The 21,016-nt window shown below is 28.6% G+C and overlaps 2 protein-coding genes across 2 annotated transcripts in view; one reads left to right on the top strand and one right to left on the bottom strand.

Moving 5' to 3' along the window:
• The window catches only part of LOC107450522 (putative fatty acyl-CoA reductase CG5065), a 32,013-nt gene extending 23,744 nt beyond the window's left edge, over nucleotides 1-8,269 (top strand). Inside the window, exons 9-13 of the mRNA XM_016066337.2 lie at nucleotides 962-1,080; nucleotides 2,234-2,473; nucleotides 6,036-6,165; nucleotides 7,331-7,458; nucleotides 7,555-8,269. Of these exons, the coding sequence (XP_015921823.1) occupies nucleotides 962-1,080; nucleotides 2,234-2,473; nucleotides 6,036-6,165; nucleotides 7,331-7,458; nucleotides 7,555-7,699 (762 nt within the window). The 3' untranslated portion in view covers nucleotides 7,700-8,269. The remainder of the gene's footprint in view (nucleotides 1-961; nucleotides 1,081-2,233; nucleotides 2,474-6,035; nucleotides 6,166-7,330; nucleotides 7,459-7,554) is intronic.
• Nucleotides 8,270-12,005: 3,736 nt separating this feature from the next.
• The window catches only part of LOC107450523 (fatty acyl-CoA reductase 1), a 42,190-nt gene continuing 33,179 nt past the window's right edge, over nucleotides 12,006-21,016 (bottom strand). Inside the window, exons 10-12 of the mRNA XM_016066338.4 lie at nucleotides 20,765-20,894; nucleotides 16,345-16,472; nucleotides 12,006-12,332 (exon numbers count right to left, since the gene is read on the bottom strand). Of these exons, the coding sequence (XP_015921824.1) occupies nucleotides 12,227-12,332; nucleotides 16,345-16,472; nucleotides 20,765-20,894 (364 nt within the window). The 3' untranslated portion in view covers nucleotides 12,006-12,226. The remainder of the gene's footprint in view (nucleotides 12,333-16,344; nucleotides 16,473-20,764; nucleotides 20,895-21,016) is intronic.

Below are 21,016 nucleotides of genomic sequence, written 5' to 3'. Positions count from 1 at the left end.
CCATTATTTCCTTGAACATTAAGAAGTACAAACGTTTAGTTATTTCATGATAGTATTGCCTCAAAAAGCAAACTAGTTAAGGCTGATATTCTATAATTTCATCGAAATTATGCCAAAGTAAATATGTTTCAATAAATAGCAAGTCTCTCACCTTTAAAGATAATTTCTATTGAAATATAATTTTTCTCTCATTGACTAATACATCCACTTTTTAAACCTCTGCAATAAATTTGATTTAATTTATCATTTTTCCATGTAAGTTCTATCAGATATGAGCAGTTTTTTTAATTAACCCTTTTCCTTAACACTTTTCCAATTTTTATCAAAAAAATGTGAAAAGCCCTTGTATTGCATTATTAAAGATATAAGAAAAAGAAATGAACGAAGAATATTAATAATTTCCATATTAAAGCTAAAGAAATATCAGTAATTTAAAAGTAGATTTCTTTATTTAGAATGTACAATCTACGGTCGCAGTTACTGATTTAAAATTAAAAGAAATTTGAAATTTAGAAGTCTTTTAAACACAGTCCAATTTTATCATCAAAAGTGAAAGCACCCAAACAAGACTTCGCATATCACGAATCAAAATAAATTATTTTCCTTCGCAGGGTAACAACAAGATAATGACAATTTTTCAAAGCCAGACTTTTCTTGGGTTAATAATTGCAGCGTGTTTGAGTTAGATAGCTCAGAATAATTATTTAATTTGTTAAGACGTTACATTGAAATCAATGAGATATAAAACTACCAGAAATTAAATTCCCTGTTCTCATTTGAATAAAAATTCAACTACATTTATTATTCATTAATATTAAAAAAAAGTTACTCATTACATTTTGAGAAAATCATAAGGACATTGTTCACTAGACATCATTAACTCTTCCGTATTTACGTCAGAAAAATGTGAGATTTAACTGTAAATACTTCAGTTAAATGATTTAAATTTTACTCTTTTTAGGGTGGCAAGGGTGTACTGAGAACTATGATAATTTATGGAGAAGCTGTCGCTGATATAGTTCCGGTTGACGTTGTGGTAAATACGCTTATTTCCGTCGCTTGGTACACAGCCATGCACAGGTTAGTCCTCGAAGGAGTTTTATGTAAGGATAAATTATTATGGTAAAATATGCTTTTTATTAAGCAACTTCAATATTTGTTTTGCTTATATTCGTAGACAGAACATGTTTACAATGTCAAATTTAAAGAATTGTTTCTAAAATATAACATTAATTTTCAAAGAGATTTTTTCAAATACAATGAAAATAGAATTTAAATGTATTTCTCTTACGTTTCAAAACTTTTAAAATGCATATGTACTTTACGTTCTAAATTAAACTTACGATTTGAAAATGATAGATTTTTTAAAAAGTGCTTAAAATGGTTTAATTAGTTTTTATAATTGTAATAATTGTATTTCACAAAAACTAATACATCCTTGAATTTTGCTTTCATTGAAGTAATTCAGATGTAAATTTTATGAAACAATATTCTTGCGTTTCGCAGCATGATTTATATTAATTGACTTTAAAAATTTCTCTTAAAGATCATAAATTCTCAAATTTACTTTGAGTACATGTCGAATTTATTTCGAATACATTAAGGAAAAATTAAAACATCAAAATTAATTGCTTTTTATGTTTTTCCTTTGCGAGATCACCATTTTAAATTAAAGATTTAATCAGTCACGTGATCTTCAGAACAAACGTTTAGGCTGAATGGAAAACACTGGGTAAGAAAGTGTTCAACGAGGACTTTAAGTTCTTAACCAGCTGAATAAATTTCCAGAAGTATTGGAAGAAAATAAATCCTCTTCAGACATTACTGTCCAAGTAAATATTTTCTATGTTTTCAGAAAATACCTCAGTTAAGCATATTTAAAAGTTTTTAAAATCAATCCCAGTTTTTAAGCAAGTTGAAACATCTCGAATCAATATTTTGCTTCGAAAACAGATTTTTTTCTTCATTTTTTGAATTTTTTTAATCTATAAGAAAACTGTAGTTCGGGTTTGAGTTTTTCTTCTAAAATAACGTCTAAAGAATTTCCTAGTAAAAAAAAAAGTTAACAAATAAAATATTTAGATTTCTGCTCAAAACTAATCCACATATTTTCATAAATGATATTTCATAGTTTTCTTAGAACATTTTACTTAGATATAGCTACTTTTAAACTAAACCATTCTGAGTGTGTAACATTTTTTTAATAAATTTAACATTTATAATATTTCAACAGGCCTAACAGTATTTTGGTTTACAACTGCACATCTTCTGGATTAAATCGTTTGACTTGGGATGATATAATGCTTTCAACATACCCTCAGCTTCTAAAATATCCTAGTGCCGAACTTTTCCGCTATCCTTATGGAAGTTTCAGAAGAAGTCAATTCGTGAATTCCATATGTATAGCTTTCCAGCACTATTTACCAGCTTTATTTGTTGACTTTATGGCATACATATTTTTCCAAAAACCTGGGTAAGACTTTTATTTCATTAAGAGTTTTGCTCTAAAGCAAGCATTTTTAAGCAAGCTGAATACTAACAGCTGTATTCAACCACCACTTTGTAGCGACTAAAGAAAATAGCAATATTTGAGTAATTCAAGCAAACGATGCAATCAAGCAACGATGCAAAAATTTTAAAACTGGAAAGTGACCATTAGTACTTTTTTTTTTCTACAAAGTCTTTTTGATGTAGTAGCGAGTTTGTAATCCACTAGATCCGAAAGGATTGTATATTTAACATTGCATGGATTTGCAGGAAACTAGATAGTTATAAATTTTGTATTGAAATCATTCTAAAAGAAACTCATCAGAACATGTAAATTAAATTGCATTAATATTTTCTTAAAATGGAGAAAGTACCCTTCTCTCTAGATTTAAATGATTAAATACAAATTTTATAAAGTAATCTACAACTCAAAACTAAAACATTGTATCCTCAACAAATAAACTGCTCAGCCGAAACAATCTAATTCAGTTGTCGGTTAAACACAATATTGGGCTTTTATGTTAAACAAATATGCTTCCAAAGTTAATTTTTGAATATATATGTTAGATAAAGTTAAATATAATTCAATTTTAATTAATCCAATACATTTAAGTTTGCATAAAAATATAAAAATTGCATAAATTTTAAAATTTTTTAGCTCATTTTGCAACACAAGTATTAATGTTTCTAAGTTTAAAAAAGTACTATTTAAGAAAAAAAATATATAAAGGAGCAAAAGTTTTAATTCATCGCATTTCTCATGTTTGAATGCGAAAATTATGTAAAAAGTATACTTTTGAAGGATACTAAACATACCTAATTGTTTTCCTTAACAATTTAGGAGCACTTTGTATTTTCTAATTTTTATGTTGAAAGTAATGTGTACTAGTATTGCCTTTACAATATATTAAAATTTAAAAAAAAATTGAACTAGGTGTGTTAAATCTTATGTTTTGTTCCCAAAATTTAGCATCGTTATTAGCACCTTTTTTTTTAAATTTGCAAGTAGTAGTTCTAGTTCTGAGAACTGAAATGTTAAGGTAAGGCTGTTAGCGTCCAAGTGTATTTCACATAAATATGCTGATGCACATTTTATTATAAACTGGCTATTCTGAAAGAATTAAAGGTAGGTGTCAATACAGAATTTTTTTTTTCGATTATTTTTAGTCTTAAACTGTATTCTCTGGAGTAAAATAAAACTATTTGAGGTAAGTATCATGGACTGAAATGCATTAAGTATTGTAATTTAATGACAATTTAAGTTTGAGCTATTTCTGCATTACTCTTTTCAATTTGCTACTTATGCAAAATAGGTTAAGTTAGCAGTGCAAAGTGACCAAAATAGTCTATTTTGCAACTTTATTATTGTTAACAATGCTTTGAGCCTTAACAATGTTTTGAGTCTTGCGAGAAAGCAATTTCAAAGTTTGTTTTTTCTGCCGCTGTATAATTTTAATGATTTTCCTCCCTCTGTTCTAACCCCACCTAATTGGCTACCTCTATACAAAAACTGTAAACTCCTAGTACACAAAACGAGGACTGTTATTAAAATCAAGCGTTTAACATTTAACAAACTGCTTGTAAGAATCCTCTTTTTTTTTTCCTTTTAACTTTTCATTGAGAGATCAACATTAAGTTCAATTGTTTTATTTACAATTGTATAAAATTCGTAATAAATACTAGACATGAAGACTAATAACTTGATAATATTGTATCAAAAATAGTGTAGATTTAATAAAACTGCCCCGCTTTAAAATCTCAATTAAACGCCTAGAAACCGAAATTTAAAAAAATAATAAATCTAAGTATTAAAAGATATGGAAATTTATGTTAATAAAATAAAAAAAAAAAATGAAAAATGAAAATTAGAAAAATGAATGAACATTAAAATGCATGATTATTAAAGCCTCCATTATATTAGTAATACGCGTTCAATTCGTAATACGCGTGTGCAAATTTTTAGCAGGCATTTGTAGGAGACCAATATGTATTGTCTAGTGAAGTTCAAACATTTAGTCGCTGATTTTTGTTTCCTGAACTCTAATTTTCTTTTTAATTCTTTAACACATAATTCTTATACACATAATTCTTAAATCATGCAAATTTAATAATTTACAAGCAAATATTTTTAAACTACTTACCTTTTCCACGTAAATTCCTATTTTTATTCTTCAATTTTCCATCACAATATTCCAAGTGCCATTTTTAAAACTTAAACGCAGACGAAAAATACGTTCAAAGCAAATACTTCCATAAGAAATAAATTAGAAACAGACGATAATAAAAATAATTAAAAAAGCATTACATTTATTGTAAATTAAACTTTGATTTTATTTGAAATTATTTGTGAATGGTTATAAAATAACTGTCCCAAAATATGAAAATAAAAATCTAGGGAAAAAAAACTTTATTTGATTACTCACGGCAAAATTATTCTGATTAAATTCTAATGATTTAAAGTTGCAATCCTAACTACGAAGTGCAAGTAATTTTTCAATAGCTTTGTGTTTAAAAAGAATTTACTTTTAACTGCATTAGGAAATTCAGAATCAGATTAGATTGGTACATTTTAAGTTAAACTGTCGAACCAGTTTCAGTAAGAATTCTCCTTAAGTTTCTGAAAACCATAGATTGTTTTTCTCACAGAATTATTTGAAATATTGATAAAATAATTATCGTTCAATAAGGAATCTTGTTGTCAAGTTAAAACTATGAAGTGGATTGTTCGAAAAGTTTGCAATCAAATGATTATTTAGATTTCAAAAGTTGAAGGAATTCGGAGCGTTCCTCATTGCGCCGTGACGCGAAACTTGGCACACAAAAAAATATTAAAGCAACTTCAAATTATTCAAATTCTTGTATGAGTAATTGGATCAAAATAATTCCTTTTTTAAGAAAAATTAACAATAGTTTGCTATTTGCTTTAAAATTAAAGGAACCACATCTTTTCGCAAACGAGTTTACAAATACTGACTGCGTCCCAAACTTTTTAATAATTAGGTGAGAACCAGAACGGCTTTCTAAGTTTAGAGCGTTTCCGTGACAGTAAACTAAAATTCGAATCCAGACAGTAAGTAATTAAATTATAAATGCAATTAAATTACAATTGAAGAGCTGAAGGAGATCAGTAACACGAAAAAAATTTCGATTGACTGACTTCCAAGCTTTTCGTGCATAAATCTTTTTTTTTTTCTACAGTGTTGTTATCACTCTAGCGAAATAACTTTTCCTACAATATGTAAGGTTTATTTAAAATAATACACCCTTTATCCACTAACTTTTTAAATTCCAAAAAGAAAAAAAAAATTTCAAGTTTTCTGATCTAAATTCCAGGTTTTTGAAAGCAATTCGCGTTCAACGCAGGCTAAAGCAACTCAGTGTTATATAACCTTAAAACAACAGTGGCAGTCGATTTTCTCAAGTTAAATTTCCATAAAAATAAGTTCAATTAAATCAAAATTAATACGTCCTTCAAGGTGCCATGTTCTTAATTCTAGATTATTAAATGTATAACAGGTCATTTTAGCCATTCGTTCTTTTTTTCGCAGGATGATGCGCGTGTATCAAAAGGTCCATAAAGCTACTAGTTGTTTAGAGTTCTTCACAACTAGAGACTGGAAGTTTTCCTGTAACAACATGGTAATGCTAAATGATGCAATGTCACAGGAAGACAAAGAGGTAACCATTTAAACGAGAATATTTTAAAGTGACGCTGTAAAATGACAATACATCCGCGAAATTTAAATAAATATTATTGCATTATTTAAATAAATCTTATATTAAATACACAGTAGAAACTATATAAGCGTTGATTTTATGTAGCAGGTCTTAAAAATAAGAGTAGTTTAATTTTTCTTTTCCGAAAGGCAAAAAAAATTTGTTTTTTGTGACATTCTAAAGTACATTTTAAAAATTTCTGTAATTAATAATTTAATATATTCATGACTATACTATAACATTTATAGTGGATACCATTTAAATATTTCCGAATGGAAAATTCTATTTTCCTTACCCTCAGATTTTCGGGAAATCAGACATATTTTTATTAAGTTAAAAAAATTGCAGCAATGAAAATCCTGCTTAACGCTAGGTTTAATGCTGTGTCAGACAGTTATTTTTGTTGAATTCTTCAAAAAGTATGGTATATGAAGACATTCCCAGTTTTTTTACGAGAACTATTATTTTTAACTTAATGTAATGAACTTGCAAAAGAATAACGATCCTGCTGGTGTAACTACTTTCTCCATAGTTTAAAATTGAGTATGCTGTCCTGTCAATTTATGAATTTAAGTTTAATTTTCCCACCGCGTACAGAAGTGGCACACATTTTTGATTTTTAAAAGTTAAGAAAAAAAATCAACTATGATTTAAAATAACCCTGGAATTGCATTTTTTTGGATTTCAAGTAATAGTAAAAGCAAATTTGAAACACGCAAAAAAGTTGATTGGTTAGTTTGTATAAAAACTGATTCTTCTATGAAAAAACTTTTTTATGAATATATAAAGCATTTAATACAAATTTCTATTCAATTCATCAAACAAGCACAAAATTAAGACTATTATTTAATATGGTTTTAATTTGATTATGTCTAACTAAAGTGTTGTATTAAAGTTTTTCTTCCTTATTTATATACTTTTTTTATATAATAAGTTAATAAGTAAAATATATTATATATTTAGACTTTTAAAAATTTGAATTATACTTAAATTAATTTAAATGTACTTTACGAAACACCAAATACATATTTATTGAACCGGCGTATCTTGGTATCGTACAACTTGCTGCTTAGTAAAGTTATTTTGTATAGTATGTCTTAGATTTAAATACGCATTTAACTTTTAGAATTTCTTTGTTGACATACGCACTTTGGATTGGCCTTACTTCTGGGAAAATCACGTTCTGGGCTGTCGAAAATTCATACTAAAAGAAGATCCATCTACTATTCCATCAGCAAGAAAGAATTTACGAAGGTTTGTTTTCATTTTTTAATAATTCAGATTATCATAAATTTGATATTTGAGTTTGAAAGTACTTATTTATTAACTCATTGTATTCTTAATTTTCAGGCGATATTTCATTTCTCAGTTAACACACCTCGTTGTTGCTCTTGGCGTTTGGAAAGTATTTTTCTCAGGTTTCCTATCATTGGGTAATATATGGTGTGCCCTGACAGCCCTGATTCTAAAGTTTCAAAGTTTGATGCAAGAATAATTGCCTCATAATGTTGAGTTTCATTTATTACAAAGTGTCTCAAATCTGTTTAAACTTCGTGAGAAATTGCTAGATTTGAATCCTCATTTAATGGTGGAATGACACTTTTCGAATTATTTGATAAATTACAGCGATTCATTGTCGCTTAAGGATAACTTTCAAGCTCATTTTACTTGCTTTTATTTGTATCTGCAAACTTGTATTTTAAATTCGTTAAAAGTCCATCAGATTTTAAAAATCATATATTTAAAAAATGTCGCTGATTTTAATGTTTTTAAATATATTATATTTTAAACATTTTAATATTATGTATTATGTGCTTCTTTTAATATCATTCCTGTTTTCTGAAGAATCGCAGCCGGAAACAAATGTAAATGTCTAGTTCCTAAATGATTTCCCAAGCTGCACTTCTGTCATATTTTATACATATTTTTCTTCCAAAATTTTTAAAAACAGCTTTATAAAAGCTAATATTAAATTTGTCGAACAAAATATGCTCTTTAGAAACAGCGAAATGTTTATATTTATTTGCAGTGAAGAGTGTACTTTAAATAAAAGTTGTTATTTTTATGTTTGTATTTGTCGTTTTATAACTTATCTTAAAATCAACGTTTTTTAAAAATATTTCCGGATCCTCTAACCTCTGTCTTAATTTTAAAAAAAAAATTACTAACAAGGGAAACTAGGGAAGTGTGACTCGCCAATTTGGAAATAAACTAGTGGGATGTATGCCTTATGAGGAATTATTTTAGGGGGCAACATTCGTTTCGGCCCATAGAGGGTCCTGTGAGAGATCAAAAATAATTCCATATATAGAAAAATCGTTCTTTTATTACTTCAATGCAGACTATTAGTTAATGTAATTATCTCATACTCCAATTAATTTTGTGGTACTTCCACGTACTATATAATGCATATTTATTGTCAAAATTATTTCGAAAATTTTATATAGCTGTAGTTTTTCAGAAAAACCTGTAAGATTAATTTTAAAAAAAAAAAATTTGACATCGAATTTTTTAAATTTTTTTTTTTTCAAAAAATCTTCCAAATTAATTGGAGAACGTAATTGCAAATCAATTAATTAATAATTAACTTGCTAATTTATTAATTTTCTAATTAACCAATTAATTGCAAATTGGAGTATGAGATAATTACAATAACTAATAGTCTGCATTGAAGTAATAAAATACCGATTTTTCTATATATTGAATTATTTTTGATCTCTCACAGGATGTTCTATGGGCCGAAACGAAAGCTGCCCCCTAAAATTATTCCTCATAAGGCATGCATCCCACTAGTTTATTTCAAAATTGGCGAGTCACACTTCCCTAGTTTCCCTTGTAAGTAATGAATTGCTATGCCCTCCCACGAGTTCCGTGCATTCATAACTGGATTTTTAATAAATGTCTAACCACTTCGAGTTTTCAATATTAATAACGTGTGCAAAAGTCACCCTAAATCATCTCAAATATTTAAAAAGTTGTCTCGGCAATAAATATTTAGTTGAAATTCCAAGATTTGTTTCTCTGAAACTAGGGTTTCAAAGGCTGCGAAAATACCTAAAGTTAGTTTTTAACACTGATATCTAAGATCTCTAACATTAAACGACAAACCTAATTAAAAACTAAATACCTTTATGCCAATAATTTCTACACATCTCGTGTTTTACGTCAAATAAAAAAGAATCATTTCTTATTATAGTATTTCCCAAATAATTTTCTCCAAATTAGCCATCTTATTATTATTTTTTATTAATTTTTACGATTGTTTCTAAAATAGGCATGCGCTATTAATCTCTTTATTCTCGAAAAGGATCGTATTGTCGTAATAAGTTATAAATTTTAATCATGCATTTCAAACAGTATTTAGAAGAAACAGATATCCATAAGGTTTTGCATTTTATAAAATATTTTTTCTTGTTAAAACTTTGATACCGTGTCGAAAAATGTTTAATATTTTATTTTTTTCTAACTTTCAAAAATTAAGTACGTCAAGTTAAATCATCCTCTTTTTAATTTAATGCATTTTAGATGCAATTAAACTTTGTTTTAAATTATGTGTTAGAGCCTTTATAAAAAAAAAAAAAACGTACAACTTAAATAGCTAAGCTCAATGCTATGTAAAAAAAAGTTCTAAAAAGCTCTGAATTGTACATTATTACTTGTAAAAATCGAGAGGCTTTTTATCTAAGTTCTTGTTGGTAGTGCTTCCCAACCTGCGAGAAACGAGATTCTGGGCCCTGGACGCTGGTCTAATGGTTAAGATAAATCTTGAGGTCCAATTAAAATTCTTCGGGACTATTAACTTGTCTTATTTAAATGAGGCGTCATTTAATTTTTTTCACCTTAACACTCTTCCTTTTTATTCCTTTTATTAATATAAACTGGACAGTTAGATTATTATTAAAATAAGTTCTTCTGTTACTGTTAAGACTAAACTGAGTTATTAATATTTGAACCTTGATTTTAAATAATTTTTACTTCTTTCGCTTGTCTGGATCTAAATATAAATCAACAAATTTTGGCAGAAATTTATGTTGGGTATGATAAATATGTTTTAAAATATTAAAACAAATATATTAAATATAAAATTATTTGTATAAAACATTTTGTTAAATTTAAATATTATTGTCTTTGCCGTTAAATAGTTCTTAGTTGAAAGACTTCTCCACCTTGACGTCAATCCATTTAAAAGGACATTTTCACGACGATCATACATTTGCCAAATCACTTTCACAAACACAAAAAGAAAAATTCTTTAGTTTCCATTGAAATATAATATTCTGCCGGAATCCGTGTATTTAATCATTTTGTCGTCGATAAGAAAATCCAAGGGAAACAAATCATTCTGAGTTCCTGAAAATTTTCTGATGTTTAAACATATTGCCTTCATTTAAGCTTATTTTATTATTCTATGGTGTCGCCATCTTTCAGAAAATATAAATACTATAATTTGATGTTATGACAGCGTAATGAAAATCGCAAATTTCAAATCAACTTTTGAAAACTTTTTATCCAGCTATGAAAAAAACAATTTTTTTTCGGAACAGTTCTATTACGAATGACAATTTAGCTCTTCTATAAATGACAATACGTTAAAATTTTTATATCAAGCGTCTTTTAATACTATTTATTTTATATTTTATAACCTTCGTTGAACTGCCGACCCAATTCTGGGTTTACGACTACTTATGTTCAACTCTGTAACCTTGTAATTTTGAACCCAATCCAGAAGACAAGGGAACTCCTGGATCAAGTATGCAATGCTACTTTTGAAAAATACTTATATTCAGCAATATGCAATAGTTTGTTTTTTTAAATATAAATAAATAAATAAATGTGTATAAATAAATATAAATAAATNTATATATATATATACACACACTCATGGACAAAACAATTAGAGCACCAAGAAGGAGTCGTCAAAATGAAACTGATTTAAATAATAGTTTTTAAAAAAGACTGAAAAGTATTATTTGGAAGTCTGAAATAGTATAGAGCAATCAAATCTGTGAGTAGTACAAAAAATTTATTAATGCGTTTAAATTCGTTAAAGCGCTGCTTTATATAGAAATAAGACATAGAGGTCATTTTCAAAAACTTGTCTTAGGTCCCTTTTTTTCTTTTTTTTTTTAGTTGGTTCCTGTTCATGATGTTGAGTTGAGTAATCTAAAACAGTTTTGTAGTGGAATAGTGCTGTTTTTTAAAATTAATTACATAATTGATGAGTATAATAATGAGTATGAGTATCCTTCCAGTTTTTTAGAATGGAATATTCTTTGACGAGACGAAAGTAGAACGGGTATAATTTTCTAGAATTTGATATAACTGGTGACAGTAGTGCTTGGACAAAAGAATTTAAAATTTCTAAAAATTAATTGTGCTACTACAATTTAGCGTGAATAACAGTTGGGTATGAAAAACAGTCCAGTGTCTAGAATATCCCAGAAATAATTATTATTCATTATGACTGAAAAATTTCTGAATAATTACTTAAATACTATTTATAGTGTAACTACCACCACTATAACTATCAAATTCCGATTCACTAATATATAAGACATGTTAACTGGATTCTATTAGGGGTGCATATTTTGAAGTCTTTTTCAATACTTATTAAAACAAATCCTTTAGATACCTTTTAATAGACGTAGAAATAGCTTAAAGTAAAATATATTAAAATTGAAGGGGAATGACCAATTTTAGTCTTAAGTTTGGTTTAAGTGACCAGAAATTAAAAAGTATAGTGTAAATATTGTTTTGCTTTTCTGTTTGAATTAGTTGTAACATAAACACGATAAACATAATTCATTTTTCGCTGAATGAAAACGTTTTATTGAAAATACCAACACTTTCATCTATTTACAACATAAAATAATAAAATCTGTATATGAAATTCACAATTCATTTAGTATGAATTACACACTGAGGACAATTTAAAATATGAGCACATCATTATATGTTTCTTTAAAATAACTAAATTACTTCATCTATTTACAAAAATGAATACTATGAATGAAATTCATATTTAAAAGATAGTCGTGTTTTGTAAAACTTTAGATATTATGATGTAAAACAAAAAGAATACACCTGCCAGCACAATTGTCTTGATGAAACTGGTAAATAAGTAGCGTCTGAAAATAGAAATAAAATATATTTTATTGAAATAATTTTTTTTCAAAATATCTGCTTTGTTTTTTCTATTTATGTTTTAAACTTTTTGAATTCATGAGTTTTAAACTTAATTAACATATTCACAAGCAGGGCCGTAACTACGCCGGGGCACCGCCCCGGGGCCCCGACGGTCAAGGGGGCCCCATATGAAGAGACCACATCATGTTTTTTCAAAATACAGTACTCTAATTATATATACGTAGGAAAGAAATTGTGTTAAGATAGAGTTGCTGAAAATTTTCTTTTTTGTAATTACGTACCTACTATAACATAAAGGAAAGGGTAAAAAACGGTATAACAGCTTTTCGCGAATTATTTCCCATTCTCATAAGAACAAACACGCTTTGCAGAGAAGGGGAAAGGCCACAGCTGCATGTAGTTGATTGTTAACGCTTTCTGTACATTGCACTTCTGGTATACATTGTTTCCTCTACTATCTAGCGTCAGACCCAGTGGCGTGCCAACCAGGGGGAGGCGGAGGGCCCCTCTAAAATTTAAGTGATGGGGCAAACGATGCGTTTCGCCCCTCCTGAAATTTAGACACACAAAAATAAAGTAAAATCGGTAATTTAAAGAAAAAAATTTCAATTTTGAAGCTATTTTTTAAATAAGAAAACTTTATATTCCACTAACATTTATGTGCTTTGCCTCTTCTGATATTTAGTTATTCGCCAAGACGAAGTCCATTAAAATAGGTAATTTTAGAGAAGAAGAAAAAAAAGCTATTCTTTCTCAGCTTTGAAGTTATACATCAAGTAGGAAACTTTATTTTGTTATGGGCGATTAATGTGTTTTTTGACTTTTGGAAAGGTAAAGTGAAAGTGGAAAAAATATTTTAATTCCAATTTTCACTCTATTTTCTTCCGAAATAGTAATGAGGGGGCGAACATAGTGTTTCGCTCCTTTTGAAATTTCAAAGAGCTAAAAAATAATAGAAATTGGTAACTGAAAAAAATTTCATCTTTGAATCTATTTTCCAAATAGAAAACTTTATTTTCTTCTGAAATAAAAGTGAGGGGGTGGGGAATTTGCTTCTCATCTTCTGAAATTTAGACATTAACATTAATAGAATAAAATCAAGTAAAGTAGGAAATTTTAGAGAAAGAAAATTGTTTTGCTTCATAACTTCGACGATATTTTCCAAATAAAAAACTTAATTTTTCTCTTAAATTATAGTAAGGGGATAGGAAACTTTATTTTCTTCTGAGATAAAGTAAGGGGGGCTAAAATGTGTTTTGTATCTTCTGAAATTTAGACATTTGAAATAATAAAGTCTAGTAATTTTTTTTTTCCTTTTTTTTAAAAAAAAAAAGAACTTTGAATCTATTTTCCAAAAAGAAAATTTTATTTTCCCCTTAAATTAAAGTGAGGGGGCGAAGAATATACTTCGCCCCTTCTGAAATTCAGGCATTCGCAGGAATAAAGGCAAGTAAAATTTATATTTAACTCTTATTTTCGACTTTAAAGCTATTTTCCAAATCGAAAACTTTATTTTCCTCTGAAATTTAATTGAGATGGAAGATAATGTGCCCCACCCCTTCTGAAAATTTGACATTCGCTACAATAAAGTAAAGTAGAATTGAGAATTTTAGAAAAAGAAACTACTTTTTTTCCAATTTACTAGCTATTTTCCAAATTGAAGTAGAAATTGGTATTTTATGATTAGCATTATATTTAGAGGAAAAGGAGGCTACTGTGGACATGGGGGACAGGAGTAGACAGCATGAATATTTTCCCCCTAGTCATATTTCCTCAGTGAGATGTCGTAAATTGGTAACATTTACGTACAGTGAACCAAAAAAGTACCACCCTGAATGACTTTTGATTTAATAATCGGATTTTCACGTTCTGGGACTCCATCTTAATAATTCGAGGGTGTGACATCAAATATGAAAATTAATTAGTGCACGATATTTTATTTTAAGTTACGCAATCAGACGCAAAAACATACTTTCTCTGAATAAACATAACTTTTGTTCAACAGATTCGATTTTCTAACCCCCGTAATGTAGGAGGTAGCTGTAATCTGGGGAATATGGTCCCAATAGTTGGGTGGGGTGAGCTATCCAAAGTTTGGACCCCCAAATGTTAATTTTATTTTTTTGTATTTCACTACCGATCGAGAGTTTTTTAAGGGAATTTAAAAAAATTTTGCACACGATTATAAAATTCTGTTATCTAAAGATAATTCCATGCAAAAAATATCTTTTAGTAAATATTTATTATTTTTTATTTAATAATAGTCTGATGTTGATCATTTACGTCGCACTAGTGCTGCACAATGGGCTACTGGCGACGGTCTGGGAAACATCCCTTGAGGTTTGATCCTTTGTAGAGGGGATGGCCCCCCCGCTTCGGTAGCCCAGTGACCAGTACCCGAAGTCGAGCACTTAATCGTAGAACAGTTTAACGAAGACCAATACCGCACACCCTCGGTCCCTACGCAGACTGACCCAAGTGGTAACCCATCCGCACACTGACCGCAGCCAGTGATGCTTGACTTCGGCGATCTGCTAGGAACCGCGTCTTAACGATTCCTTTGGGACAATAATATTCTGAAAACTTTTGAATCGTAAGGCATATAGTTTTTTTTTTTTTTTTTTGTATCATTTTAAAGTATCTAATTCCACATGGAAAATACAAAATTGAGTGAAATTGGTTGAATAGTGCATTAGTTCCTGAGAAATCGAGTTTTATAAGTACGACTTTTTTAAAATTTAATTTCTCAGGATTAATCGATTTCGCTGAAATTTTGCATTTTGTCATGTTTAAAACTTACAATGTTTTGTAATCAAATTTATATGCGAACAAATAACTTGTTTTCATAAATATATTCACTAACATAATACATAAATAGCTAAAATGACAGTTAGAGATGGAGTACTGAAAGGGTCCCCGCCAAAAATGTTTGCCAAAAATGTTACGGCACTGTTCACAAGCCTCATTCGATGCCTCATAAGTATTTATTCATTTGTGACTCGGCGCCTTGTATTTAAGAGGACGCTATATCGCAGGAAAAACTTTTCATCGCAAATTCTATTTCACCTCCGTAACTAATTTAAAATTTAAATTATAGTAAAAGTGAGTTCTGTCAAACTAAGTTTAAATTACTGAAAAAATTTTGAAAACATCAAAATGCAAACTAATTATTGGAAGTGAACTGAATTATTGGAGTGAATCCCATTGCATAATCCTAAGTTATCCTCTCAAAATTAATTCCCCTTTTGATATTTAAAAAAAAAAATTTAAAAAATATCAGTATTCGAAACTTTATGTCTTACTCTAGGCTTTGGCTTTTGGAGTTGCGTGAAGTCACTTTTTCTATAATTTAAATTTTAAATTACTTATGGAGGAGAAAGAGAGGAGGCTTTTGGAGTTGCGTGAACTCACTTTTTCTATAATTTAAATTTTAAATTACTTATGGAGGAGAAAGAGAGGAGGCTTTTGGAGTTGCGTGAACTCATTTTTTCTATAATTTAAATTTTAAATTACTTATGGAGGAGAAAGAGAATTTGAGATGAAAAGTTTCTCACATGGTATAACATCCCCTTAAGAGTCTACATTTTTGATCTTCATGTTGCCGTGATTTCTGTTGTGACGATGAGTATCAATAAATTTTCTATGTGGATGTATGAGCATACGGCCTAATACGTATTAACCAAGCATTCATAGTTTGATTTGGCTTTTTCTTTCGATTTTCATTTGCTAACAGTTAATTTCAATAAATACATTAGGTAAACCTTCATAATAGTACAGGCCAATAACTTGATCCTTAATGTTTTAAAATATCCTATAACCCTTGTGACCCTTCCAAAAAACCATAGCAGCGGAGCATCATTTCGGGACAGCTGTTCTAAAGCACAGATTGTATATTTGAAATATGTATTTAAATAATGATTTTTTTTCTGACGGCTTTTCGATGTTAGTAAAAACTATAGAATTAAAACATCTAATGATTATAAAAATACTTACATAAAGGTAATTCGATTTCTTTCGGTCATTGGTTTTCGATCAATATCCCATTCATAAAAAGGTGATCCAATTGGTAATACTTCTGATACTGATGAGACTCTATACTCTGATGTGTCAACATAAAGCATCTGCAATATAAATTATTATATAAACTGTGAGGAAAAGGAAATAAAAGGCACTAACGGTTACTAATTTTTAAAAAGTCAATTACTTATTTTATCACAATTGATTAGTTTAAAAGAAAAATAAAGGTTCTCCAAACCTAATGAATTTTGATCTAATGTTTGGAATTCCGAAATTTAAAACTCGTTTAAGATAATTCAATGCAAATATAAAGTGAATTAATTATTTTTAAAAAAAAATATCTATTTTTTATTTTTATTTTTCGGTAACCAAATTACGTTCAAATTCTTGATTTCGTTATTTTAATTTAATTTAATATTAATTATAGCATGATTCAAGAAAGTCGCATTTGTTTGTTTTTCCGTTTGTTAGTCGACACTACAATTAATAATTAAAAATAATTTTGGTTTTAAATTATCTTTAAGAAATTACGTTTTAAAAATCTGCGTAGACATTTCTCGAGTTACAAAATCAGTTGTTGAGAAATAGTGAAAAACGCAAATATAAAAATAATAAAGGACACTTCTGGCTAAACTATGCAAACTGTTTTCTAGATTGTATATGTAAAGGATACAAATATTAAGCCCATTTTAACTGCTATTTAGTAAATATTTAGAGAATATTGATTTGAATTCCTCAACAAAAAAGGTATGTTTATTCAGATTGATTACGTTTTGTATCCAATTTCTTCGTTTAATTAATCGTTTCTCCTCTAATTGGCATACTTTATTTAAATAACTGCTTTTCCTCTTTGAATCATTTAGGCTACAATTTAATACGTAAAATCTCATATTGAATCAAAAATAATTAAAAGTGTTTTTTGTCTAAAATTATATACTAAAATTTACAGTTAAATGCTTGCACCTGCCTCTTGAGTTATTTTTCTGATTTAAAAAAAAGTGAAATGTATACATTAAAAACAATTTTTTACATATAGTATTAACACGTTTAAATTTCTTGAATCATAAGTATGAAAATTTTTTGTCATTAAATAATCAATAATTTATTTATTCATTCCTATTATTATTTGCACTTGTTCTGGTATTAATCATATTAACATTTAGCATTCACTCATTACAAAAGCTACAGAAGCACTGCCTATGCAAATTTTTTATAGCATTTTCTAGAAACAGCGTTTTTCATACTCGCTTACATTTTAATTCAAGCACTCTTAGCATACGTGTTATTAATGTAGTTTAAGTTGTATGCAGAGATTAGAAATTATATGAAGGAAGTTTTTTTTTTTATCAAATTACAGAATAGTTAACAGAAATGGTTTTAAATTCAAGGATTACAGGAGTTTACAATTATTTTTAACTTTTTTTTTAAAAATTATTTTCATAAAATTAATGTTTTTTTAGTAATGCAGATAGTAAATGTTATTATCCTGAAAACTCAAATACATCATTTAAGTCATTTTTTAAAAATTATTTTCATAAAATTAATGTTTTTTTAGTAATGCAGATAGTAAATGTTATTATCCTGAAAACTCAAATACATCATTTAAGTCACTATTTTTTTTTAACATTTAACTTGCAAAACATCATTTAGTTAACAAAAAAACAACAAAAATACCTGCAATGCGAAAACTGCCTTATTATCAGAATTTTTTACAAAACAATATCAATAAACTTTTATTAAGAGGAAAGATGATTTGATTCATTTGTAAATATCATATTAAAGATACACTACTAGGTTATTAGCAATGTTACGAATTGAATCTTTTCGGAGAAGCCAATCCGTCGCCAATCAAAATAATTTTTGGTTCAGTTGTTCTCGATACACTTACGCCGGAAGGAGCACCTCTCGAAAGCTCCTGTTGTTTTTTATTTCTCATGTTTTATTATTTTCAGTTTCAGTCTAATTTGTAAATTTTTAATTGTTACGTTTTGTTAATAAATATACAGTCAAACCCCGCTATAGTGAACACGGTTTATAGTGAACTCTCGGATATAGTGAACGAAATGTTCGGTCCCGTGCCTTGCTATACGCGGATAATGTTAATTTTTGCGGATATGGTGAACCAAAAAAGTTCGGAAGTTGGATATAATGAACTTTTTTCTGTCTTCAACTGATTTTTTTTTGTAATAATTTTGAAATTTCTACTTTAAAAAAAAATACATATACCGATTTTCAAAACCATCTATGGAGGGGAATGTAGCGATAAGCATTTTTTCTTGTTTGCTTCTTTTATCTCACTTTCCCATCCCTAAACAAACAAAGCAGATGTTTCCAACCCAGGCAGACGATGTCAGATCAGTATGCATTTTATGTCAGAGGGAATGAGCAAATTATTCATTATTAGTCAAAGGGTTGGACACTAATATGTGATGATAAGGCTCTCATTTCAACTCCTTTTTGCTCTCAGTTCAGTTTAAAAAATCCTGCAAACAAGTGTCTCAAATTTAACAATGGCGAGCAGTAAACGTAAAACGTTCTCCATTGATGATAAAATGGGCATAATCAGAAAAATTTAAAATGGATGCAATCAATCTGATATTTGCAGGAAATATAAACTATCCAAATCTGCAGTTTGTAACATATGGAAAAATAGGCAATTAATAATTTCTGCTCATGAAAAAAATTTAGATGGCAGAAAAAAGTTGAGAAAAGCAGATCACAAGGATGTTGAGGAAGCATTACTGAAGTGGTTCACCAATCGAAGTATCTAAACAAATGTACGATAAATTTGCTAAGCGATTTTATGAGTCTACTTTTATGTGCTCTAATGGCAGGTTAGACAGATTTAAAAAGCGGAATAACAGAAATTCAGGAAACATTAGCTGAGAGTCGGGAAGTTTTTCCATATCTGATGTTGAGGATTGCTCATCAGCTAACGATTACTAATTTTTTTTTGTACGCAAAACAAAGAGTAATGGAAAACAACACATTTTTTGCTACTACATAATATTTTTCAGTCATTTATTTGAACAATGTGTAATAAAAGGGAGGAGTTTGGGAACCATTAGTTAAACTGCCTGTGTAACGGATATAGTGAACTCCCGGTTATAGTGAACAGAAATTTCGGTCTCTCGAAGGTTCACTATAGCGGGGTTTGACTGTATAAGCACATATTGATTGTTTATTCATTAACCAGGGCATCCAATGGTAGAAATATATTGCGTAATACGCATATCCGAAACTCGAAATAAATTTTCTATCAAGCAATGGTCTGAGCAATGGTTCATCATCCATAGATGGGAAAGAAATACGTTTACTTGTACTATTCTCAAAACAGTAAGAAAAATTCATAATGTTGCAAATACTACGTTACGTATAATCGAAAAACTCGTTATGCGGGAAATTTCGTTATCCTTTCCATCTGGATTACAATTCTTTCCATTTAGGGATTTTCGCTTTCATTTTCTATCATGAAACTTGTTCATGATCATGGGTTTAAAAAAAAACTACTTGCTTGATCCCCATGGCGTCAAAAAATAGCAGCTGGTGCATTATACCTGAATATTTTCGTAAAGAATTTTTTTTTTTCATTATTTCAGATTACGTTATCGTTTGCACTGAGATCCGTCTTTCGATTTGTTTGTCTTAGCTTATAGTACTCTTGAAAAATATTTTAATACAGAGAAGCGATGTTACACGAGCAAATGGAGCACCAATGAAACGTAAGATTAAGCAATCCTAGATTGATATAGGGGATTAAGCCACAACGAAGGAAAAATTAAGTGTGAAATATAATTTCCCGATTGCAATGGGTTCTCCGAGATTACAATGTTTGGTTACCCCCTCGTTCAAATTAAAAATGTTTAAAAATCATATAGAATTGATCACACATGAAATGCACAAGAGTCAACAAGGAACTATAAAATCTCTCAAATTTAATATTAGTAAAATGGGATTTAAAAATTGATGATTACATGTGTCACGATGCATGAAAGTATCATTTGACACATTACACTATATGGCTAAATATAATAAATTATTTACTGACTTTAAAGACCTAACAAATATGCTAGCAAAATATTATATTTTTGACTATTTTATTCATTTATTTTTGCATAATATTGAATATAAAATGTTGATTGTCCTTATGATATTTCCTAAAGCACAAAGTGGTTATATTTATTTCTCTTTCATAATAATGGTCCTGTCTATTGGAAATGTCAAATTTTCTTAGACCCCTGCTCATAATTAATCTTTAATACAACCTATATAAAATATGCTAATTAGAAAGAAAGTTTTGCAATTTGGAAAAAAAATTCTTCATTTAAAATTAAATAATCAAAACTTTAGTTCTATTCAGTGCTACATTTCTCTAATATTTAAAATGAAATGTTACCTCTTCATCTTTTGGATCTAGTTGCTGTGCAAGACTCTTGAAGCGATCTATCTGGAAATTCCAGGAATTAGTGAGAAAAAAATTTAAAGCTGAGACTGCACTATCATAAAACCGGTAAAGAGATAGCATCCTAAAATGAAGTCAAAATTATATTAGCCTGATACAATATATATTCTTGACTTATGCTCTTACTTTTAATCTTTTCAAGTCAGTCTTATTTTTACCTTACATTCAAAAGTCTTAAACATAATT

Source organism: Parasteatoda tepidariorum, chromosome X1 (genome assembly GCF_043381705.1).
Source record: "Parasteatoda tepidariorum isolate YZ-2023 chromosome X1, CAS_Ptep_4.0, whole genome shotgun sequence".
In the NCBI taxonomy this organism is placed as follows: domain Eukaryota; kingdom Metazoa; phylum Arthropoda; class Arachnida; order Araneae; family Theridiidae; genus Parasteatoda; species Parasteatoda tepidariorum.
This window is presented reverse-complemented; position numbering and strand designations above follow the sequence as displayed.